This window comes from Macrotis lagotis, chromosome 2, assembly GCF_037893015.1.
Source record: "Macrotis lagotis isolate mMagLag1 chromosome 2, bilby.v1.9.chrom.fasta, whole genome shotgun sequence".
NCBI classification, from domain to species: domain Eukaryota; kingdom Metazoa; phylum Chordata; class Mammalia; order Peramelemorphia; family Peramelidae; genus Macrotis; species Macrotis lagotis.
In genome coordinates this window covers 320,242,555-320,268,232 of record NC_133659.1, presented here as the reverse complement: position 1 = coordinate 320,268,232, position 25,678 = coordinate 320,242,555, and the positions used below count along the sequence as shown (strand labels likewise).

Below are 25,678 nucleotides of genomic sequence, written 5' to 3'. Positions count from 1 at the left end.
ATGCCTCTAGCCTCTCCCCTTTGAATTTAATGCTTGTTGATGGTTTCAGATAGATGCTGCCTATTATCCTAAGTCCATTTATTCCTACTCTTTCTAGCGTTTTTAGTAGGAATAGGTGTTGTATTTTGTCAAAAATTTTTTCAGCATCTATTGATATAATCATATGATTTCTGATAGGTTTGTTATTGATATAATTAATTATACTAACAGTTTTTCTAATATTGAACCAACCCTGCATTCCTGGGATAAATCCTATTTGGTCATAATGTATTATCCTAGTGATAACTTGTAATCGTTTTGCTAAGATTCTATTTAAGATTTTTGCATCTATATTTATCAGGGAGATAGGTCTATAATCTTCTTTCTCTGTTTTAACTCTTCCTGGTTTAGGTAACAGTACCATATTGGTTTCATAGAAAGAGTTAGGCAGAGTTCCATCTTTCCCTATTTTTCCAAAGAGTTTACATAGAATTGGAACCAATTGTTCCTTAAATGTTTGGTAGAATTCACTTGTGAATCCATCAGGCCCTGGAGACTTTTTCTTAGGGAGTTCAGTGATGGCTTGTTGAATTTCTTTTTCTGAGATAGGGTTGTTTAGGTATTTAATCTCTTCTTCATTTAACCTGGGCAACTTGTATTTTTTTTTTAGGTTTTTTTTGCAAGGCAAACAGGGTTAAGTGGTTTGCCCAAGGCCACACAGCTAGGTAATTATTAAGTGTCTGAGACCGGATTTGAACCCAGGTACTCCTGACTCCAAGGCCAGTGCTTTATCCATTATGCCACCTAGCCACCCCCGGCAACTTGTATTTTTGTAAATATTCATCCCTTTCACTTAAATTGTTAAATTTATTGGCATAGAGTTGGGCAAAATAATTCCAAATTATTACTTTAATTTCCTACTCATTGGTGGTGGCTTTTTTTCATTTATGATACTGGCAATTTGGTTTTCTTCTTTTTTTTAAATCAAATTGACCAGAGGTTTATCAATTTTATTGTTTTTTTTCATAAAACCTTGGTTTTATTTATTAATTCAATAGGTTTTTTGCTTTCAATTTTATTAATTTCTCTAATTTTTAGAATTTCTAATTTGTATTTAATTGGGGGTTTTAAATTTGTTCTTTCTCTAATTTTTTAGTTGGACATTTAGTTCATTGATTTCCTTTCCTCTAATATTCATGCAAGCATTTAAAGATATAATATATCCCCTGTCAGCCGCTTTGAGTTAATCCTATAGGTTTTGGTATGTTTCATTGCTGTCATTATCTACGATAAAATATTTAATTCTTTCTATAATTTGTTGTTTGATCCACTTATTCTTTAAAATGAGATTATTCAGTTTCCAATTAGTTTTGATTCTGTATCTCCCTGGCCCAATATTGCATATGATTTTTATTGCCTTATGATCTGAGAAAGATGTTTCTGCCCTTCTGCAATTGATTATTAAGTTTTTATGCCCTAGTACATGGTCAATTTTTGTGTAAGTGCCATGTACTGCAGAGAAAAAAGTATATTCTTTTATATCCCCATTCAATTTCCTCCATAAGTTTGTCATATCTAGGTTTTCTTTTTTCTTTTTAAAGGTTTTTGCAAGGCAATGGGGTTAAGTGGCTTGCCCAAGGCCACACAGCTAGGTAATTATTAAGTGTCTGAGGCCAGATTTGAACTCAGGTACTCCTGACTCCAGGGTCGGTGCTCTATCACTGTGCCACCTAGCCACCCCCATATCTAGGTTTTCTAACCATCTATTTACCTCCTTAACTTCTTTCTTGCTTATTTTATAATTTGATTTATCTAAATCCAAGAGCAGGAGGTTGAGGTCTTCCGCTACTAGAGTTTTACTATCCATGTCTTCCTGTAGATCTTTCAGCTTCTCCTCTAAGAATTTCGATGCTGTCCCATTGGGTGCATACATATTCAGTATTCAAATCATTTTATTGTCTAGTACTTTTTAGGGGGATATAGTTTCCTTCCTTATCTGTTTTAAAGTTTTCTACTTTTGCAGCTGCTTTGTCTAAGATAAGGATTGCTACCCCTGCTTCAAAAAAGTATATATCTTTAATGAGTATTTTTTTTTTAATTTTTACTCTTTAGGGAATTTAGGAGGAATTGAACTGACCTAGATTAATTTTACTCATTTTTGGTTGAGATACAATCCTACTAGTCCATGCTTATCAGAGAGATGAGCTCAAATTGTCACATGGTTGATCTCTTGTAATGCAAGTGTGATCCTTAGGCACATTATCATGTCCACAATTGCATCTATTCATAAAATGTTAGAGCTAGTGGACCTTAGAAACATGGATTAGACCTATTATTTTACTAAATGAAGATATCAGAGCCCAGAAAGACTGGTGTTATTCAGCTTACCTATTCTGACACCATTTGGAAAGAAACTTTTTTTTTTTTTAGGTTTTTTGCAAGGCAAATGGGGTTAAGTGGCTTGCCCAAGGCCACACAGCTAGGTAATTATTAAGTGTCTGAGACTGGACCTGAACCCAGGTACTCCTGACTCCAGGGCCGGTGCTTATCCACTACGCCACCTAGCCGCCCTAAGAAACTGTTGAAATCTCCAAAACAAATGAGAGAAAAGGGAAGGCTACAAATGGTCTTTGGGTCCAAGAATCTTGGATTTAAGACCTGAACCCCAGACCAGGATTAATGAGAGACCAATCCTGTCCAGTTAAGGAAGAGCCTCTCTTGATTTATATGTGACATTGAAAAAAGTAATTGTTTTAAAGAACAAAATACATTCTACCCTTGAACCTGCCTAAAAATAGGCAGCATTGGTGCATGCAGTGGGAGAATCATTGAAGGATCCTAGATTTAGAGTTGGAAAGGATTACAATTGGAGAAACTGAGGTGCATAGGAAAAAAATTGACTTGGCTAGGCTCCCACAAATCCTATTTGAGTCAGGATTAGCATTCTCTACCATGCTGCCTCTGGCTGAATCATTGAAACTCTCTTGGCCTCCATTTCTTCACCTGTCAAATGAGACAAATGACTCAAAAATGCCTTCAGTTCTAAATTTTATTCTATGATCCTAACAGTCTAGAATTTCAAAATTCAGTTTGCAAGGAAATGTGAAATCTTGCATGTGGGCAAGATTTGGGTACCAGTAAGATCTGAGTGATCATGGCAGCAGGTCAATGGTAAAAGACTTGGGGTCTTAGAAGGCCCAGCCTGTAAGGAGAAGTAGGTGTGTTGAGGCAGAGGCTGGTTGGGGGGCAGCTTGGGATGCTTGGGCCAGCAGAAACCCTGGATGAGCCCTGGACAGGGAGGATTCTGCACTGTGACACAGTGGCACTTCACTGCAAGGAGATTGTTCCTTTCTGAGTGCTAGGAAGCACTGGCATTTACAGGTTTATCCCAGTTTTTCCAGACTCAAGGATGGTCATTAAATGTTTAGATTTCAAGAGGCTGGCTTATTGAGACGCTGGCCACAGGCAGAATAATGAAAAAGGGGAAGGGGAAGGGGAAGGGGTTGGGAGCTTTGGGATGGCAGAGTGGGAGGGATGGAAGGGAGAAAGACAGATAAAGATGGGGTTAAGGGGCGGCAGAAAGAAGGGATTGAGAGCGATTAGCACAGTAGCTAAACCAAAGGCCCTAGTTGCTGTTCATGAACTTGGAAGCTATTTAGCCTTTGGATGATTGAGATTTGATGGCATCTAGCACTTGCCTTTTTTCCAAGTGTCCATTAGATCTTTAATTGGAATCCTGACCCTGTTGATAGAGATAATAGAAGTTAAAAACAGTTCTTACTCTTCTTTAGGTTTATTTGACCTGGCCTGTCCCCAACTGTGCAGAGGGCTGCCCTGGTTCCTGGATTAAAGATGGTTACTGTGATAAGGCTTGTAATAATTCAGCATGTGATTGGGATGGAGGAGATTGCATTGGTAAGAATGGGTGCAAAAGCACTTAGGGGATAGTTCTTATTTCCAATTGTAAAGCAAACAGCAGGAGAACTTGTACTGTTACTCAGACTTTAGTCTCATCATTTACTTAGAGGGCATTTTCTGTGTTAGTCTGCAGTCTGAGAAACCTTTGTCTTTAAAGTGAGTTAATGTGGTCTCAGATAATGAGCCCAAATTTCTGCTAATTATTTCTTTTTTTTTTTTTCTAATTTTGTTTATTTAAGGCAGTGGGGTTAAGTGACTTGCCCAAGGACACACAGCCAGGCAATTATTAAGTGTCTGAGGCCAGATTTGAACTTCAGTCCATCCTTACTCCAAGCCTGGTACTCTATCCACTGCACCACCTAGCTATTGATCTCTTAAAGAATGTTTTAAGGTTTTAAGGTCTTGAAAGCACAGCTAACAAGCATGGTAGCTAGATTACCTTGCCTGGACTCGGGAAGACCTGAGTTCATATGGGACCTCAGACATTTCCCAGCTGTGACCCTGGGCAAGTCACTTCACCTTCTTCCAGTTTTCTCATCTATCAAATGAACTGGAGAAGTAAATGGCTAACTACTTTGGTATCTTTGTCCAGAAAACCCCAATGAGGTCATGAAGAGTTAGACCCAGTTGAACAACATCAAATCAGACTGAAACTGAAAAGGCTAAACAACAAAACAACAAAAAGAAGCTCAGTCCTAAACCACCCAAAGCACATTCCTCACTACAGCCTGGTGAGATAGGGATGTGGGAGTGCCTCTCAATCGGTGGTACTGATGAGATGACTGAGACTTGAGGGCGATCTGCCTGGAGTCACATACCTAAGTCAGGACTAGAACCTAGAGTCCCTAGAGCTTTATGTACCATAGTAACTGCCTGCTTTTCAGGGTCTTTGCATTCTATTGAGGAAGACAAGGGCAGATAAGAAGTAAATGGGGAATAAACTGAAAAGAGTAAATCCAGGGCAGTTAGAGGAGGGAGAGCTCTGGCAATTGTGGCAGAAAGGAGGGCGGTTAAGTTCCATCTTGAAGGAAAAGTGGGATTCTGTGAGGTAGAGGTAAGTTGGACAGCATGTGAGGATCAGGACCAGCTAGTGCAAAGACCCAGAGGTGGGGGGTGAGTCAGGGTAGATTCCATTTTCAAAAGTGTAGTGAGAATCAGTCTCTCCTCTTTCAGGTAACAGTGGCAGCAATCGTTATGTGGCTGCAGGAGGTGGCCACGGCGCTGGGGCAGCTGGGCCACCCTGGAACTTTGGTGGTGGAATAAGTGGGATCTCTTACTGTAACCAGGGATGTGCTAATTCTTGGCTCGCCGATAAGTTCTGTGATCAAGCATGCAATGTATTGTCTTGTGGCTTTGACGCTGGTGACTGTGGGCAAGGTACGTGACCTGTGGAGGGAAGGGAGGGCTTGTTGTTGAAGAGTGTTGGGTGGTTTTTTAAAGGGACTTTTCTGTAAAGTTACATTTTGGCACAAATTTCTAAGTTGGGACTGAGAGGAGGACATGATCCCTTAATGCCCCTGGAGAAACTAAGCAAGTTTCTCTTCCTGCTATTCCTGGCTTTCAATTTCTTTAGACAAGTAGTCTGTCTTAGCTTTCAAAAATATTAAGTGTGGGGTGGCTAGGTGGCGTAGTGGATAAAGCACCAGCCCTGGAGTCAGGAGTACCTGGGTTCAAATCCAGCCTCAGACACTTAATAATTACCTAGCTGTGTGGCCTTGGGTAAGCCACTTAACCCCGTTTGCCTTGCGAAAACCTAAAAAAAAAATTAAGTATGCATGCAGGCATGCACACACACACACATACACACAAATAACAATGATGAAAAGTTTCAGGAGGGGATCACATTGATAGCTCTAGAATTTTGCTTGAATGTATTGCATTAGAAATGTGCAGAAAGATGAAATTAATTATTAGAGTCCTGGCCATGTCTTGTCTCCCTGGGTTCCATGTCATATCCGATGTTTATTAAGCATCCACTACATTCAAGGCAGTGGGGACTGGGGATAGAGAAGTGAAAACTTACTGTTGGCCTGCCTTTGGGGAGCTTACATTTTCATGGCAAAATACACACGTGTATCTGTGACAAGTCCCAATGTTCCAAGTGCATCCGAGGGGTCATCACAAAGAACTCCTGAGAGGGGTTGGAAAAGGATCATTTCTAGGTAGGGTGGATGAAGAATCTCGAGGGCTGAGGCGCAAAGGAAGGGTTGCAAGAAGCCCTAGTGGTGATGGCAGAGTCAGTCTCAAGTGCACCTGGTGTGCTAACAGTGAGAAGTAATGAGAAAAGAACAGAAAGATCTGCCCCCTTTTTTATGCCAAATTTGTGATTTCGTTAGTGCTGGAAACCTCTAGGACTGAGCTTCCCTCTACCAATACAAAACATTCAAATGTTACGGTATTTTTTCCTAGATCATTTTGATGAATTATACAAGGTGACTCTCACCCTGAACCAGACTCACTACATTATCCCCAAGGGAGAATGCCTCCCCTATTTCAATTTTGCTGAGATAGCCAAAAGAGGAATTGAGGGTGCCTACAGTGACAATCCAATTATCCGCCATGCCTCTGTTGCCAACAAGTGGAAGACAATCCACCTCATACTGCACAGTGGCATGAATGCCACTGTCATCCATTTCAACCTCACATTTCAAAATAAAAACAACCAAGATTTTAAAATGCAGATCACTGTAGAAGTGGACACAAGGGAGGAACCCAAGTCCAATATCACCACCCACAAGCCACATTCAAGCCTGGCTAGTCCCACCACACCTCTGCCAGAGGCAGAAATCCTATTTGAAGATGTTCCAGAAGAAAAGCGCTTCCCACAGTACAGGAAACGAGCAAATGGCTTTCAGGAGACTATAAAAATACCCTTTGTAAATGTCTCCCTGCTTCCAGAAGAAGTTCAACTGAGTCTAAAGAAACTGGATGTAAAGCTGGAGGATGGTGACATTACCCTGAAGGGCTATAACCTGTCCAAGTCTATGCTGCTGAGACCATTCCTGAAAGGTGCTCAGGTCCTTGATGGCAGAATGAACCAAACTGAACAAAGGAACAAAAGTGAGCCTCACATTGACCTCCCCAAACAAAATGCAGCTAAAGGTGCGGGTGGGACAGTGGAGGCAGAGGAGAGGCTGCAGGATCACACTTCGCTGCTGAACCGGACCAAAGCTGCAACTGCAACTCCAAGAGCTGGAGATGGTGTTGGCTTCAGGGGAATGACTCTTGTCCCACCAGGAGACCAAATGGTCCAAGAAGAGGAGCTCTTGGGGGAAGCTAAGGAGAAGAGGGTCATGGGGCCTGATGAAGGCCATGCAGCTGGAACAGGGCCTGGAAGAAAGCTTCAGGAATATGCCGGGAGCTATCCAGGTTTCCTGCCTTGGGAAAAAAAGAAGTATTTCCAAGACCTTCTTGAGGTAAGTTGCATTCAGCATCATTCTCTCTTGTTTAGCAGGAAAAAGAGATCACCTTTCACATCTTGGGGTCCTTCATTCAGAAGATGGAACTTGAATTTTTCTCCCAAAGGAAGGGAGGAGGGCTGCAGAGGAGGAGGAGGAGGAGGAGGAGGAAGTGCAGGCAGAGGCATGAGAGGAGAGAGAATGAAAAACTTGGTGTGTGATCTGGTTAGCTCTTCTTGGTGCAAGGGAATATCTGGGACTTCCTAGCTTGTAGTCTTGGGGCATGCTGCTTGGTGCCTGAGTGGTTGAATGATTTTCTCAGGATCTTGGAGCCCCAGGTCACTTTGATTCCAGAACTGCTTCTCTCTTCAGTGCCTCCCAGTGCCCTGCTTGCCTCTCTCTCCTAAAGGATTGATAAGGGGCATAGCAGTGTCAGGGGAAGGCAGGCCCTGGAGTGCCCTGGTGAGAGCCCTTGGCTGAGGACCTGAAGACCTGACCAACTCTGGGTTCTGGGCCTTTGTTTAGGGCTTAATTGTGGACCAAATGATCTCTGAGGTCCCTTTTTGCACCAACATGGTTAGTGGTTTCTCCCAGTTGGGCAGCCTATAGCAAGAGGACCAAACTTCTTACACACTCCTTGTCAATAGTTCAAGCTTACACTCTTTTCAAAGTGAAGAGAGATTATGGATGTGTCATCTGCCATATTTATGTGTAATTGGTCTTTCTCATTTTGTATTTGCCAAGGCAGGATACTTTGATAGCTCCCAATGGACTGTTGAAGTCTTCTTTCATTTAAGCTACCTGAAGCCTTCCTTTTTTTATAGTAACAGTTCTTAGCTTGAATTTAGTGCCTTCTGATACTGTTTTGTTCCTCCATGTAAACACACAGGTTTCAGTATCAGCAGAAAAGCAGAAAATGTGTGCCAGTCCCGAATAATGTTGGCAAAATGATTGCTCAGGAACAGCCCCTTCAAAATACTCAGTAAAACTATACTCTGCAATTCTTGCTGCGCAGACAGACTTAGTATACTTAGAATGTTGAATTTTTCTTTTACTAATCGTCATTATTTCTTTTTATAGAATATTACCTAGTTTTCTCCTTTTCAGTCATTTTCATTTTACAGTCTTCACTATTTATGGATTTCTTAGGAAGAAGAATCATTAAGGAAAGAGTTGTTGTACTTCACAGATAGCAAATATGTTGGAAGACATTTGAAAGATACATTTGCTGATTCTCTCCGATATGTGAATAAAATTCTAAATAGCAAGTTTGGATTTACCTCTCGGAAAGTCCCTGCCCATATGCCTCATATGATTGATCGCATTGTTATGCAAGAACTACAGGATATGTGAGTAAAAATACCTGTTTCTAGGCTTCAGTGTAGAGTTTATTGGATTTGTGCCAGTACTTTTTGATGTATTGAACTTGTCATGTAAACCAAGACAAAGTCAACTCAACACAAATTTCTTTTCACTTTTTAAAAAATCAATTCCAAATATGCCATTCTTTCTCACCCTCCTACCCAGTGAGCTATCTCTTACAATATTTAAAAAATATTTTTAAAAGTAATTCTTTTCTTTCCCAGGCCCACCCGATTTACATATAAATATAATTTTTAATATTGGGGTTTTTTTTTAAGTTTTGAGTTCCAAATTCTATCCTTTCCTCATCCCTCCCTGAGATAATAAGCAATCTGATATAGGTTATATGTGTACAGTCATGTTACACCTAATATAATAAATTTTTTAAAAGAGAGATGGAGGGAAAAAAACTAACCACCATGTCTTCTGTGTCTGACATTCCTCCATTTCTGCAAGGAAAGGAGTAAGTTGATTTTCTCAGCTCTTCTCCAAGCCATCCTTGTATAGGATGTGGTTGTTCCTATCCATCACATTACAGTGGCCACTGAGTATGCTTTCCTAGCCTGACCGTCTCTCCATTTAGCAATAATCTGGATGGAGCCAGTTCTGATTCTCTTATATTTTATCGGACTAGGTTTCCTGAAGAATTCGACAAGACTTCTGTTCATAAAGTGCGCCACTCTGAAGACATGCAGTTTGCCTTTTCTTACTTCTACTATCTCATGAGTGCGCTGCAACCACTCAACATTGCTCAAGTTTTTGACGAAGTTGATACTGACCATTCCGGCATCTTGTCGGACAGGGAGATTCGGACATTAGCTACAAGGATTCATGACTTGCCTTTAAGCTTGCAGGTATTAACTAGAGATGCTGCTGCTCAGGGTGGTGGTGTTCTGGGGAGGGAGCATTTGGGAAGAAGAGAGCGTAGATCTTTGGGTCCTACTTTAAAGTAGTTATGGGCTATGTCTTTAAAAAATACATTTAATGTGTTAGAGTATAGATTGTGAGCTAGGTAAGATAGCAGTGGTTACCTCTGCAAAATGACTACTTGGATACTTAAGATTTTGCTTTTGTTTCACCTGAAAGATTAAACTTTTCTTATGACCCAGCTGCTGCTCTTTTTTTAAAAATCCAAATTAGAACATAACCTAAGTTAAGATTGGCTGTTATTTAAATATTGTATTTTTCTGTTTGCTTCTTTAAGCAGGACAGATTTTTAAAGTTCCAGCACCTGGAGAAGACCTGAAAGTTGTATTCCATTTCCCTTTTCATGGGGTAGAAGGTTTTGGTGCTCTCTGGCTTGTCTCAGTCAAGCCTTGGGCTGTTCTAGGCACAGCTGGGTCCCTAGATCTAAGTTGTGTGCCTGTCCAGTTCAGCTTCATTTTAGAACTGAGTAAACTGAAGTCTAGGAAGATGAAAGGATTTGCCTGAAGTCACACAGTGCTGGGGTTGAGCCCAGATCCTCTGCAGAGTCAGTGTTCTTTCCTCTGTTCCATTCCTAAAATGGAGAACGATGGGAGGTGGATGGAGCTGAAGTGCTATGGTTATGGTTAGCCACAAGCTGAAAGAGGATGGCCATGGCCACCAAGCTATGAAGCACATACCTCTCCTTTCCCCTCCACAACCACATTCAAAATTCCATCCATTTGGAAGACTGCCTGGATGCTTGTATGAAATATTTTCTCTGCCTTACTCTACATTGGGCTTGGGAGGAGAGGGCAAGATATCAGATCTGATTACCCTGGGATAAGGACATTCTTCTAGGAGATGCTTTCAGCCAGTACAGATCAGCAATTGTTTTGCAATTTGATGTCTTAGAAAGTTGCATCTCAGAGGCCGGCTCTGAGAAAAGTTGTAGTCTTCTATGTTTAATGGGTTTCTTGATGTTTACCTCTGCTGCAAAGTCAACTCTAAATATATTATTTTAGCTATTTTTGGATACTTCACTGAATAGCATTTAAAAAAACAAAACAAAACCAAATGCCACTACTCCCTGAAATGCTTATAACTTGTTTGTTCTTCTTGTTTTCTCATGTTAGGATTTGACAGGTCTGGAGCACATGTTAATAAATTGTTCTAAAATGCTCCCTACTAACGTCACTCAAATAAACAACATCCCGCCAACCCAGGAAGCTTACTACGACCCTAACCTGGTAAGAGAATTTCCTAGAATAGCATTTCTCAAGACTTGAATTTAAACCCAACAAATAGTGGTTTCCTTGGCCCTTGTAATCATCTCTGTAGTGTTCAGCATTGGCCATTCATGATGGGATGCCACTTGCCATGTCATGCCATGGCATGGATGGCCCACAATAAGTTCTATCTGACTCTGGTGTACCTTGTGTTTCTTTTTTTCCCAAGACATTACATCTTGACCTTTGTTTTGGTTAATATTTTAGTTGCTTTGTTTATGCTTCCTCATTTCACAGAAATAATGGGGGAAGGTGACTAAAATGTATCCAAAAATAAGGAAAAAGCATGGCCAGGAGTAAAAAAATGTATCATGGGAAATCTTTATGGAGAGATGATTATTGACTATGCATTGAAATATCTTAGAGAAGTGGAATAAAACTGTTTAGACTTTCTCAGTGTTTAAATTATTTATTTTGGATAAGAACAGTTGTCTACATGAATAGACCTCACCAAGAGCCCATTATCCAGACATTTAAATGCCAACATGGATCAGTTGAGGGTGTTGGAAACTGAGGGAGAGGGCAATTTTTTGTTAACTGACGGAATACAAAGCAGAATTCCTTTAATGAAGTATATCTAATTATCTTTTTATGCCAGAGTTATGTTAGCATATTTTAATTTATACAGTCATTGATTATTTCTTGGTTTTGCTATAAAGAACAACAAAGACACTTTTAGATCATTTGATCTTTTTATTTTTATTAATATCTCTAGGATGTAGTCCCCAAAATGGCATTATCGAAGCACAAGTTTGACCATGTTTGTGATTCATGTTATGACCTGTCTCCGACTCAGCTTGCTGTGTGATGCAGAGCATGCTGCTTTACTTGTCTCTCGTGACCTCATGGGAAGGAAGGCCAGCATCCTCTTTGTAACCAACCCATGCTCTAGCAAAGGGTGGTTGTATCGTAGGAGAGCCCTCTCTAAAGTGCATGAACTCTGTCAGCATGAGATTCCACTCCTGGAATATGGGCCACCTAGGGAATGCCTGTCTGGAAGCCCCCAGCATTACAGATCAGCAACCCATCTGTAATTTTTTTTTTTTGAAATTGAATGTGTCGTGAGAGAAGAATCAGATCCAAAAGGAAGAAAGGAAACATTAGAGATAGCAAAATGATGTAATACATAAGACAACTTTTAAAATTTGAAGATGATAAGCTTTGATCTTCATTTAAACTCCACAGTTCGTTCTCTGAATACAGATGGTATTCTCCATCACAGATCCCCTAAAATTGTCCCTGATTGTTGTCCCTAAAATGAGCAAGTCCATCATGGTTGATTATCGCCCCCTGTTTGTTGTTAGGGTGCATACAATTCTTCTGGTTCTGCTCTTCCCACCTAGCATCAATTCACGCAAGTCTTTCCAAGCACCCTCATGCTTTCTTATAAACAATAATGTTCCATCATGTACATATGCCACAATTTGTTTTAGCCATTCTCCAGTTGAGCCCATCTGTATTTGAGATGCACCAAGAGCTTAAGGGACCTGACCAGGGTCTCCTAGCTGGTGTTTGTTAGAGGTTAGATTTGAACTCAAGTCTTCTTTCTCCAAAGCTAAATTCACTCTTCCGTGCTGTGCCTTGCATCTCGCTCACTAACTTGCCAGATTGCTCTTCAAAAAGCTATGAAATTGTCTACAGTGATACCTCAACACTCATGGGCTTCATAACTTTTCAGACCTTTTACTTGTTACATTTTGACAAGAAAAAAATGTTATAGCACTCCCCACTTGTTCAAGACTCTTGCTAGAGCTTGTATGAGTCACGATGCTCCCCACTCAGTGCCCTCTCTGCCCCTCTGGATAAAACAGCTCTAGGGTCAGTCTCACAGTAGCTCATGAACAGTGCAGGACCCCAGGCTAAGCCCATTTGATGACTGCTCTAGATCTGTACCCATTTCCCTCTGTAGTTCAAGTAAAAGTCTTTGTTTTTTCTAGATTTAGTTGTTTTAATCCTTTATAAACCCAGCATTCATTTCTTATACATATTTGATTGTGTTTTAGGATTCTCCATTTTGTTCCATTGATTTACTTTTATGTGTTTTTGAATCTAACATCAGACAATTTCAGTAATCACAGCTCTGTGTCAAGCTTAGATATTTTTTTTCACCTTTAACAGTTCCATTTGTAAGATAAACATTTCTTTGTTCCTTCCCATAGTTCTTTTCCCTAGAGCTCCCCTTCTTGATCATCTCTGCTTTTTTGTTCCCTGTGAATTCTCTTAGGGTTTTATTGGATTTCTGTCCAATGGTATTTAAGGATCACATTAAGTCTACATATTAAATTTAGGAAGTGCTGTTATTTTTACTGTATTTGCTTAATTGGGGTCCTTGTTTACTTATTTATATAACTAAAGGGGACCAGATTCCTTTTTCAGTCTAGAACCTAATCTTATGATTTGTGTTTGTTTAGTGCTCTTTGCACAATTATCACAAAATCCCTAATTGTCACAAACGAGTATTTTTTTTAAACTCCCCCCTTTACTCTGAAAGAAGTAGAGTCAAGCTAAACAAATCCACATGTTCACATGCCCCATTATATTTGCCTAACATTTTCCACCTTGGGTCCTTTGCCACCTTATTAAGAGGAGAGAACGTCTAATATACTGAGCAGGGGCCAAAGGCTTCCATTGTTTTTTTTTTCTTTACAGTGTTTTTGGTATGTATAAATTGTTCTTCTGGCTCAGTTCCCTTTCACTCTTTATCCTTCAAAAAAGTGTCCCCAAGATTCCCTTTTGTTGTTTCCTCAGTCACATTCTGATCCTTTTCTAGGCCAGATGTTCAGATGTTCCTTAGAAAGTGGGTGCTCTTGTCATTCCCCGTCCTTTGCTGCAACAAAAAAATTGCTATAAGGCTTTATACAGACAGGTCTTTTCCTTTTTTTTTTTTTTTGGAATAGCTTTCGAGTATAGGCTTAGTAGTGTTATCTCTTTACAGTTAAGTGATTCGGGGGAACTTTGTCATTTTCCTTTTGTCATCTTTGCCCAATCAGATGAGTGTTGTTGTGAGACCTCAGAATTGTTTGAATTTGTATATCTAATTATTTAGTGATTTGGAACTTCTTTTTTTTAAACAGATATCTGTTGATAGCTTGAATCTCTTCATTTGAGAACTCTGATCAGTTCTCTTGGGAGAATGGCTTTCATGCTTATATGTTTGAATCAGTTCCTCATTTATCTTGTATGTCTATTATCTTGGATGGAGCAGTGGGCCTGGAGTCAAGAGGATCAGAGTTCAGTTTTATCATCAGAAACTTAGTGCCTGTGACCCTGGCAAATTATTTAATTTCCATTTCCTGCAGTTTCCCTAACTGTAAAGCGATAACCCTCATTTTACTGGGTTGTTGTGAGGACTAAAGAAGATGATAGATTTGTAAAGAGCTTAGACCACTGACTGGTCTAGTTTCTGGTACATGGTGGGTGCTTCTAAATTATTTGCTGAAATAAAAGTGGACCAAGTACTTTATTGTTCCCTTTTTTTTATGTTTTTGTTTTTTTGCAAGGCAATGGGGTGAAGTGGTTTGCCCAAGGCCACACAACTAGGTCATTATTAAGTGTCTGGGGTTACATTTGAACTCAGGTCCTCCTTACTCCACGGTTGGTGCTTTATCCACTGCACCACCTAGCCACCCCTTCTCATCAGTTTTTGATCAGAATCCTCATTTGGGTAGTTACAGTCTCTGGTTTTATTATGCATTATTACTATGATCATTTTCTTCTCTATTATGTCACTAATGACTTTTCTGTTTTTTGGCCAATACCAAATATTTTTTATTTTTATTCCTTTGAAATCTGGTATTAATAGACCTTCTTCCTTACTCCCCCCCCCCCCCCATTATTTCTCTTGAGAATCTTTACCTTATTCTTTACAACAAGCATTATTGTTGCTGTTTTCTCTGTCTTTCTAATACACCATAAAAATTTTGATTGGTATAGCACTAAGTAAGTAAATTAGCATAGGTAGAGTTAGGTTTTGTAAAAATGTTTTGTAGTTATATTCATGTAGTTCCCATGTGTGACTTGGCAGGAACATGCATAAATTTGTTTTATATATCTTTTAGTTGTGAATGGATTTCTCTTTCATGGCTCTTCATGCTTGGTTTTACTAATAATAAATAGAAAGGCTGATGGATTTGTGGGGGTTTATTATCATGCTACTTTGCTCGTTACCAATTATTTCAATTAATTTTTTTAGTTGACTATGGAATTTTCTATGTAGATCATCTTATCATTTGCAAACATGTTTTGTTTACTTTTTGCCTATGCTTATTCCCTCAATTCCTTTTTCTTGTCTTATTATAATCAACATCTCTGGGAATATTTAAAGAATAAGGTAATAAAAGGCATTTTTACTTTATTTCTGATCTCACTGGAAAGTTTATTCCCATGATATATAAAGTTAGTCTTTAGATAGACACTATTTGCGTAATATGGAAAGTCGCATTTATTCCTGTGCTATTTAATGTTTTAACAGAAATAGGTGTTGCATTTTATCTGATATTTTTCTGCATCTCTTCATATGTAATTTTGATTGTTATTTAATATGGTCTATTAAGTTCATAGTTTTCCTAATATTGAACCAACTTTGCATTCCTGGTATGTAAATTTTATGGTTAGAAGGTATAATTTTTTTTTGATTTGTTGATGTAGCTGCTTTTAAAATATTTGTGCCAATATTCATTAGTCATTGGGCTTTAGTTTTCTTTCTCTGATTTTTCTTTTTCTGGTTTAGGTATCAAGAACATATTTGTATCATAGAAGGAATTTGGTAGGATCCCTTCTTTTCCTATTTTTGCATTCAGTTGCTATAATACTGGAATTCATTGTTCTTTAAGTGTTTGATCAAATTCAGTCTTAAATCCATTTGGTCCTAGATTTTGTGTGTTTTTTCCTCCCTCTTTTGGGATCTCATTAATGGCTTGTTCAGTTTATTTTTCTGAAATTGTGTGATTTAAGTTCTCTATTGTTTTCTTACCTGAATAAATATTTTTGTAGTTATTAATCCATTTCATTTAAATTGTTAATATTTGGGGCAAAATAATTTCTAAAAATTCCTTTACTTCTTCAGCTTTTGTAATTTCTTCTTTTTAATTTTTAAAAATTGTGATTCCTTTTTTTCCTCATTATATAAGACTATCTTACGTTTTATCAGTTTTATTAGTTTTGGATTTTTGCTCTCAATGTTGATTTCTTTGATTTTCAGTATTTCTGATTTGGTATTTTAATTGCACTTTAAATTGGGGTGGATTTTTTTTTAGTTGCATGCTAAATTCATTGTTCTTTTCTTTCTCTTTTGTTATGAAAATGTTTAGAGATTTAAATTTTTTTCCTCAGGACTTCTTTGGCTGCATTTCAAACATTTTGGTATGTTCATCTCTTACCATTTTTTTATGACATTTTCTGTTTTTATATATATATATATATCACTAATTCATATATATATATATATATATATATATATCACTGATTATTATTAAAGTCAGTTTCCATGTTTTTTAGTATTTTTGGCAGACATGAGTGTAGTATTTTGTGGAAAATGTTCTATAGTATAGATTATAATATAATATAATTTTGAGATATAATCAAATTTTATATCTCCAATTTTTTATACTTTTATCAAAGACCTTTTGCTAAGCATAATTTTTATTACTTGTAGTTCATTAAGGACATAGTTAATCTTTCTTATTCTCTTGCATTTGTTTGCAGTTTTTATGCCCTAATACATGGTCATTTTTGAAAAGGATCCATGCTTAGTTGTGAAATATGTAATTCCTTTCCCCTCACATTTAATAATCACTAATAATTTGTTGTCATTGGTGCCAATTATGCATAATGTAATCTCTGCTTGTCTCTTTTAATCGTGTCTCTTTTTACTGTTGCCTTGTCAGAGATCATGATTTCCATTCTTGTGTTTTTGCATTCACCTGAGTTATAATTAATTCCTCTCCAGCCTCTAATCTAAAATGTTTCTTGTAAAACATATTGTTGGATTCTGCTTTCTAGACCCATTCTATAAACTTTTTTCATTTTATAGGTGAATCCATCCCATTGTTTATTATATATTCTCTGGTTTTTCCTCTTGTACCTCTACTCCCTTCTTTATAAAGAAGGTGGTGAGGGAGAGGGTGCTCTACTTAGTGAGTGACCTTCCATTTTACTGCTCCCCTAGTCTTCAACTTTATCAGATGCAGATCACAGTTTTTTGCCTTTTCTTTCCCTTTCGCTCCCTCTCACAATCCACTCTCCAGTGTTGGAATTTATTTTTATTATGACAAATTCCCTGGGTTGTTTCTCTTAAGTTTTCTGTCATTCCCTGTTCTCACCTGTTTCTCTGTTGGATTTGATATTTCATATACCACAATGTATATATGTTTCGTCTTTTTCTTTTGTTCTCTTGAATGTGGCAAATAGTAAGTTCCTTTTATTAATTTCTTTTCTACCTCTTTTTTCTTCACTTTATATGTCATTAAATCTCAATAAATTTACCTGCTGGACTGGAGTCTCCCTCCAGACTCTTGAAGTCATTAGGGTTCTGAGGAACACATATTTCTTCCTCCCCTATTAAATTATAAAAATTTAATGTGTAGACCCTTCCAATTGCTTGCTTTACCTTTCTGGTTCTCTTCATTGGTATTCATGCTCTCATCTTTTCATCAGGAATGATTGGGTTCTTCTTTCATTGAATCCATTTTTTCCTCTTCCAAATTTATACTCAGTTTTACTAGGTAAATTATTATTGATTTAATGCTTTTTATCATTTGTGTTTTGTAATAGTATATTTCAAGCTCTCCTGTCCTTTAAAATCATAGCTACCAAGTCTTGTTTAATCCTGATTGAAGTCCCTTGGTACGTTTCTGTATGGCTACAGAGTATTTCTTCTTTCTTCTAAACGTTTTGGATTTTGACTTTTCCATTGCTGAGAAGTTTCATTTTAGGAAAGTAATTATTGTATTCTTTTATTTTTCACTTTTCCCTGTGTTTACAATAGTTATAGATGGTTTTCATTTATGATTTCTTAGAATGTGACATATAGGACTTTTTTTTGAAGAGGAGGGAAGTGGGATAGAAGGTATTCATGGTTTTCTGGTGATTTTATAATTCTTTGATTATCTCTTCTTGACCCATTTTCTATGTTATTTGCTTTGGATAAATTTTTTTTCCATTAAAAAATTTTTTTGTTATAACATTTCTTCTTGTTTCACTTATTTCTCATCAGTTCATTCTAATTTTCATAATCTGTTACTTGAATAAGAATTTGCACATTCTTTGTTAAGCTGGTGGTTTTCCTTCTCATTTGTTGCTCTAGAGCTCTCATTTTTACTTGTAATATTAGATTTTTTTCATCTCTTCCTTGAATTCTAATAGAGTCCCATTTTAGCCAATATCAGTTATATGCTCAATGTGCATTATTATTATTATTTCCCTTTGAGGTCTCAGTGGGTCCTGGACACTTCCCTCTAGAATCAGGAGTCTTAGCCCAACCCTCAAGATCCAAGAAATGAGGAGCAGTCTTGGAGATCCCAGACTTGGGTTCCAGTCAGAGCTGGGGTCTCTTCCTTCCCATCTCATCTAAGGTTCTCTCTATATATATTCTCATTTTCTAAGCTTATGCCCTGAAGATCCCTGGATGCCCACAGTTTCTTTATCATTGATTCCTTCATATTTTCTTTATATTCCTAAGCTTTTTGTCGATCCAAGGTCTGTCTCCTCCCACCTACTTGGGTGGGATGGTGGACCCTGTTTGACCTCCATTTATGGTATCAGTTCTATCACTGACCCTCCCCTCAGCTGGTTTCTGCCATGTATAAAATGCTGGCAGCTCCCGGGTGCCCCTGGATCCTCAGGGTGCAGAAGGCTCGGCTAGCTCCTTAAGCCTGTTGGGGGGCGCTCAGGCCAGCAGCTAGGCATCCTTCGAGGACCTTGGGCCTCCAGGTTGATGATGCACTCTTTGGGGCTCTTTGACCTTTTGGCCTGGACAAGTTTTCACTGGAAGCCTCCAAGGCCCGGCCCCTTACCTCCCCCTGACCTTCTGGCTTTTCTCTCCTTGACCTTGACTGGATGAAACTCATCACTTGAGTTTTCTTTGTCTCCTCATTCTTTCTGGTGCTCTGATTTGATTTTTCCTGGATCATATGCACTGCTCCTGTGCCCTCTGCCTTCTTGAGCAGGCCTAGTTGGTTTTAAAACATGTCTAAAGCCCTTAGGGCTCTGCTTGGTAGACAGTGACCAGGCCGCCCTACCCTTTAAAAAAAATGTATAATATCATAGAGAATTTTATTATTGAACAGGACAATTAAAGTCTTGTAATCCATGTCCTAGGAGAAATTTTTTAAAAAGGAAGAAGAAACAAATAAATCAAAGATATGTACCAAGCACAATGCCTTCTGTGGGGTAGTCACTTAATAAATTTTGTTGACTTAAATTGAAGAGATGGATGTGTGATGTGTGTGTGTGGGGGGCATAGAGACAGATGGGAGGGTGGGGAGAGAGAGAGAAAGAAACAGACATTTATGATTTTGTCCAAGTGGTTAAAAAAAATATAGATCCAATGACAGATGCCTTAGGAGGAAAGACAGACAGCTCTCTGTTGATGGTTTTATCTCAGTACATCTTGTAACCTCGACAGCAAATATTCTTGATGATTTAATCATGGTTGAATTTAGGCATCAAGTAATGAAACACAGTGGCTGCCTTTTTCTCCCTTCTGCCTGTCCATATCCCCCACCTTGCTCGGGAGGAGTGGCAGGACAGATGCATGGAACAGCTCCCCTTCTGCCTGCTGGTCTGTATGTCAGAACCCAACTTGTCTTGGAGGTCAGTGCCATGGGCCTCCTGAATGGACTGGAGAGCTAACTTTAGGGGAGAAGCTGGGTGCAAAGGGGTCGATTCAGTGACCTTGCCATCAAGGTGACCGAAGAAGGATGAACCTCCTTTGTCTCCTGAAAGGGGAAAACAAAGCTGCCAGCAGTTCATTCCTTTCTGGGTTCCTTGTGGAGGAAAGTTAAGATATCTAGTAATTGGGGCAGTTAGGTGGCGTAGTGGATAAAGCACCAGCCCTGGAGTCAGGAGTACCTGGGTTCAAATCCGGTCTCAGACACTTAATAATTACCTAGCCGTGTGGCCTTGGGCAAGCCACTTAACCCCATTTGCCTTGCAAACCCCCCCCCCCCAAAAAAAATATCCAGTAATTGGAAAACTTTTCCCAGTAGTTTGACTTTTTACTTTTAGAAAGACTGTAAACACTTTAAATAAATGAATTCATAGTCACTAGTGGAAGAGCTGGAGGAAGGTTAGGAAGTGCCCAAAGAATGACAGGGCTCACTCAGGAACTTGGTGCAGAGCCCTGCCTTTGCCACCCATCTGCTCAGACCCTGCCTTGGATCTTGGATACTCACAGTTTGGGGAATCTTTGGCCAGAACCCTTGTTCTCATTCATTCTCATTCTCTCTCTCTCTCTCTCTCTCTCTCTCTCTCTCTCTCTCTCTCTCTCTCTCTCTCTCTCTCTCTCTCTCTCTCTCTCCACTATGAGGGCCTGGCCAACTTCCTTGAAGACCCCCCCCCCCCCCCCAGTTTGTGGTCTCTACTTTGGTGTTCTCACTCTTTCTGCTCCAGATCCTAAGTTCTTGGGTAAAGCTGACAGGTGAAATAGATGACTAAGAGAAGGGGAGAAGGAGGAGGTAGTGTTAAAAAATGATCGACCGAGGAAAGATACCTGGCTGCGGTTTTGTGGGGAAACTTTGAAGTCATTTCTTTAGTGAGCAGAGCCCCTCTCTCCCCACTGATCAGTCTGCACTGCTTTTCAACAGAGAGAGAACCTTCTCAAAATAGATTGAGCTTTATTTCTGTCCACATCCCCTTCCTCCCTCATTTAGGCAGCAGTCTCATTACAAAGAATAAAAAAGAAAAGGAAAAAAATATTTTAGCACAACTAACCACTGGTGTTCTGCAGCCACAGCCCCCCATCCCCCTTCTCTCCGATGTCATTCTTTACATGTCCACTGTTGCATTTGTGTTTACTGCCTTCCTGTTGATGCTTCCTTCATTTTGAAATCTAGGTTCATCTACACCCTGGCTTGTCTGTCTGTTCTCATCATTCTCATCGTTTCTTGGAGCCCAGTAATCCACGCACCACCGCAGCTTTCACTGTCCCCCAGTTGTTGAAATGTCTGTTGTTTCCTGCCACAAGAATCCACCCTGTAAATACTTTGGTGTTTATGGGGTTATTTTTTGTGTGCATTGACCTCCATGGAGCATATGCACAATTGCAGAATCTCTGGGTCCAGGGACATGGATGATGAGTTTCTTCCAATAACTCCCCGAACCTGTGCATTAGGGTGCCTACTCCTCCAGCACTGGTGATTCTCCCCATTTGCCATCTTGGTAACTTGCAACCCAGTGAAACCTCAGTTTGATTTGCATTTCCCTTAATAGTTGGATTTACATTTCCCTTAGTAGTTGCTATCTAGTGTATTCTTTCCTATGGACATTAACAGTGTGCAGTTACTCTTTTGATCATTTATCTGTTGGGTGTGGGCTTTGGCTTTGGACCTTTCTGTGTTTGCCTGTATCACTTGGATATCAGATCTTTATCAGAGACAGCTGGTACTGAAATTTTTCCCCTTCTTAACTACTTCAAAAGGAAACTTATTAAACCATATCCTGAACCTTGCAGGCAGAATGATATGCTGACTCAAGTTTGAGTAAAACCTTTCCTGCTCTGTTTTCATGGAAGGATGTGAATGGTCTTAGATCCCTCAGGGCCACATGCAGTGTTATTTACCCCCTGAGAGGCTGAGGAAGGGGAATGACATCTAGGATGTCTTTCCTAGATGGAGGGAGGGAGAAGCTTTAAAAGGATGACTAGGGATTCCACTGGGAGAGATTGGTCAGGGAAGTGAATAGACCAGCCATACAAATGGGAAAGTATGGGCCACACAGGTAGGGGATGGGCATTTTAGTCAGAGAGTAGATTGTATAGAGAGGAAAGGCAGCAAGGCCGTAGTGGACCTCAATTGCCCATCAGAAAAGGAATACAGCTGATATTTCAGTTTAGGAAACTAGGAAACAGTGGATAGAGTATGGAGTCCAAATCCAGCCTCAGACACTTAATAGCTGTGTGACCCTGAGTAAGTCACTCCTCCTTCCTCAGTTTTCTTATTTGATGGGGCTAATAATAGCACCTACCTCCCATGGTTGTTGAGGACACAAATAAGATAAAATTTTCAAAGCACTTTGGGAACTTTAAAATGATATATAAATCCTAGTTAGCTATTATTGCTATCATTATTATTATTATTCCATGTTCAAAGATGATTATGAATCCACATGGATCCTGGAAGCTCTGTCTGTAACACCATTTATTATATTGCATTTAGTATAAGGTAACTAATTTGAGGCCCAATTGAAAGCAGAAGTGTTGCTAAAAGACCATTGTCCAAAAATGTAGTCCTTCAGAACATAACCCTGTCCACAGTTCTGTTCAACAATTTCTTTGAAATAAATCACAAACTCAGCCAGCCACTAGACTTTTCCTAGAAACCCTGAGCTGCAGGCAGGTAAGGGTCCATGGGCTACTTAGAGAGCCCGGTTTTGTCAGCTGACTGCATTCCCTAAGTGAGGCTTCTGTGTCCATCCTTTTCCTACCCTCCTCTTTTCACTCTATAAGTCATCTAGACTTAGTCTTCCGGCTACAGAATTAAGAGCTGACAAGGGGTAGAAATGAGAAGGAAGCAGATTTAGCTCAGAGTAGACTTGATCCCTGCCCTTGGCTATCTTATAGAGGGCTTGCAGAACCATTGATGGGAATATTGGAAAGGAGTCATTCTCCAGCCGAGGGTTAAAGCCACTCAACCTCTGAGAACCTTTTCTGCGTCAGGACAAATTAGACTCTCAGCCCACTTCACTTAGAAAACAAGACTATCTGGCAGGTCATCAGGACCCTTTCTGGCAGGTCATCTTGACCCTGGATCCAGGCCCAGCAGACTTCCCAAGAGTCTGTCCTAATGTGTTCCATCCTCCTCAGATTCTCTGGCCACACTTGTCTTTAATGAATTTCTTTCCCTTGCTCATCAAGCCTAATTCAGCAGCAACTGTGCCTTTTTCTTTTTCTTTTTCTTTTTCTTGCTCTTGAATAATCTCTGTTTTCTCCTTTGTTCTTCCTCAGACTATGGAATTTTAGAGGTCATCTGGTCTAGCCCACCAAAAAAAGTAATGTCTTTTTTTTTTTGGTTACATCACATTAATTTCTGAATCTGTCCTTTTTCCTTGCCTTGCACACCATCTCTTGTAGCAAAGATTTTTTTTTTTATAAAGGGATAGAAAGGCAGTTTAGGAAAACCAATAAAAAACCATGAACTGTTTCTGACAGTATTTACTATATCCATACTTTTATAGTGTTTTACTTCTACAAAAAGGGGAGAGAGTCTCTCCTCTCTTCTTCAGAATCAAGGAATTAATTAATAAATTAAACAATTCAGATTTGTTGCATCTATTCAGGGATTGTGTAGGGCTTTTCCTGGTTCTCCTTACTGAACGCATTCTGTAATTGGTGCAAATCACTCTGGTTATGCTTCTGAATTCTTCACATTCCTCATTTATTACAGCTGGGGAGCATCCCATTGCATTCATGTATAACTGTTAGGCATTCTCCAGACTGTGGGTACCTTTTGTTGTTGATTCTGTTACCACAAAAAAGCAGATTCTGACATCAATCATCCCTTTCTTTTTTTGTCATTGACCATTTTGGGGGGCACCATGGGCCCAAAGGATCTGAAGGAATTTGTCATTTTCTTAGCATGATGCTCCATAGTGATTCCCTCAATGACTGGAGCAATCATCCACCACCAACGTGCACTAGTCCGTCTGTCTTTTCTCAGTCTCATCCCCAAGGTCTTCCCTCATTTGTCAGCTTTGTCGGTTTGCTTATACTAGCTATATTGATTTTGTTCTTGTCAAAGATTTTCATCTTCATGTAATCTCAATCATATGTTTTTGTTTTTTAATCTCCTGAATCCCATTTTTAGTTAAGAAAGAATGCTCCCCCTTTACAGAGCCATCTGCTTCTCATTCTAGTCTTCTAATTTGTTTATATGCAAGTCACATGCTCATATATGTGTGTGTATATATATGGATTGAAGTATTTGATTAAATCTCATTCCAAACTGCTTTTTGGAATTTTTCCAGTATTTCTTATCCAAGAAGGAGGTTCTTTCCCCAAGTAGTTGATGTTCTCAGATTTATCCTGCTCTAGGTTATTGAATTGGATTTTTTTCATTGTTCTTCTTAGGTTTCAGTTTTTTGTATTTGAATCTTTAAAATTGAGCATTAGTACAGTGATTGGCACACAGTAAGCCCTTAACATGTGCTCGCATGGAATATTCTATTCTACCCATCTTTTCTATTTTACTACCATCACTAAAGATGATTACTGCTTCATAATTTGAAGTCCAAAAATAATGTTCTGACTTAATTTCCTTTTTGTTCATTATTTTCATTGTTAGACCAGACTTTTTGTTCCCTCAATTGAAATTTGAAATGATCTTTTTTTCTGGTACAAAACCCCCTTAAATGGTTAATTGTGTAAATACCTAAGTATTTATTTACAAATTTATAGATCATTTTAGATGGTGTCATCATTTTAATAATATTGACAAAACCCAACCCTGTGCTGTGAATACTCCTTCAATTATTTGTCCCTCGTTATTTCTGTAAATAATACCTTATAATTATATCTATGTTAAATTTGAATCTGTCTTTGTAGATTGATTACCCAGATGTTTTTGTATCTCTTAGTTCTTTTGAATGATACTTTGATTCTTTTATTTCTTCTTGCATGGTGCTATTGCCGTATCGAAATGCTTATGATTTTTGTCAGTTTCTTTTGTTTGCTGCCATTTTACTGAAACTATTCATTGTTATGGTTTCTTTTTGATACTCTGGAATTTTCTAGATAAATCATCATTTCATCTACACTTAACCCCTTCATTTTGTTTTATATTCAACCAAAATTTATATTCTCTTCTTAATCTTTCCCACCTTCATGGGGGGAAAAATAAAGGGGAAAAAAATCCTCTTGCAACAAAAAGTCTGTTTCATTATTCACTTCTCCATCAGTGGGGAGAGTAGTATTTTTTTCTGTGAGGAAGCAGGGGAATAACAGTAATGATGTCTAATAAACAATAGCTTTTGAACCTTTTTTAATGTTTCATAGAAGATATAGGGACAGACAAGAAGTAGTTTTTAAATTATGTGGAATTATGTACTTTTAAAAAAGGCTAGTTCATTGGTATGAAATGGCAGCTTATGTTTTCAGAGCAAATCCTTTTTGTGCTCCATTCCGTGGGTAGAAATGCTACTTTATGTAGTTGTTCAAGTTCAGAATAAAAAGTTTTTTATAGAATTTAAGCCCCTTACACACTACAGCTGTTTCATTTGGTGTTCTTGTATCCCCAGTGTCTGGGACACAGTGGGGACTTAATAACTTGTTGATTATCATGATGTAGAGGACGCCTAGTGAGGAAAGTTCTTCTACCAACAATTCTTTTTTTCATTCCTTTCATTCATTTATTCATTCATTCATTTATTTACATTTATTTATTTATTTATATTTTTTCATTTATTATTTTGCAAGGCAAATGGGGTTAAGTGGCTTGCCCAAGGCCATACAGCTAGGCAATTATTAAGTGTCTGAAGCTGGATTTGAACTCAAGCACTCCAGACTCCAGAGCCAGTGCTCTATCTACTGTACCACCTAGCCATCCCTACCAACAATTTCTATAGATTGACTTATCTAGAGTCACATAGCTAGCCTGGGAGAACACAGGACCTAAATGC

At 38.9% G+C, this 25,678-nt stretch overlaps 1 protein-coding gene across 3 annotated transcripts in view; it reads left to right on the top strand.

Moving 5' to 3' along the window:
* Positions 1-25,678, top strand: part of GNPTAB (N-acetylglucosamine-1-phosphate transferase subunits alpha and beta) — a 73,929-nt gene that overhangs the window by 37,909 nt on the left and 10,342 nt on the right. For all 3 annotated transcript variants that reach the window (XM_074226701.1, XM_074226703.1, XM_074226702.1), the window contains 6 exons: positions 3,771-3,894; positions 5,071-5,274; positions 6,307-7,313; positions 8,445-8,644; positions 9,292-9,511; positions 10,697-10,810. In XM_074226701.1, coding sequence (XP_074082802.1) covers positions 3,771-3,894; positions 5,071-5,274; positions 6,307-7,313; positions 8,445-8,644; positions 9,292-9,511; positions 10,697-10,810 — 1,869 coding nt within the window. The remainder of the gene's footprint in view (positions 1-3,770; positions 3,895-5,070; positions 5,275-6,306; positions 7,314-8,444; positions 8,645-9,291; positions 9,512-10,696; positions 10,811-25,678) is intronic.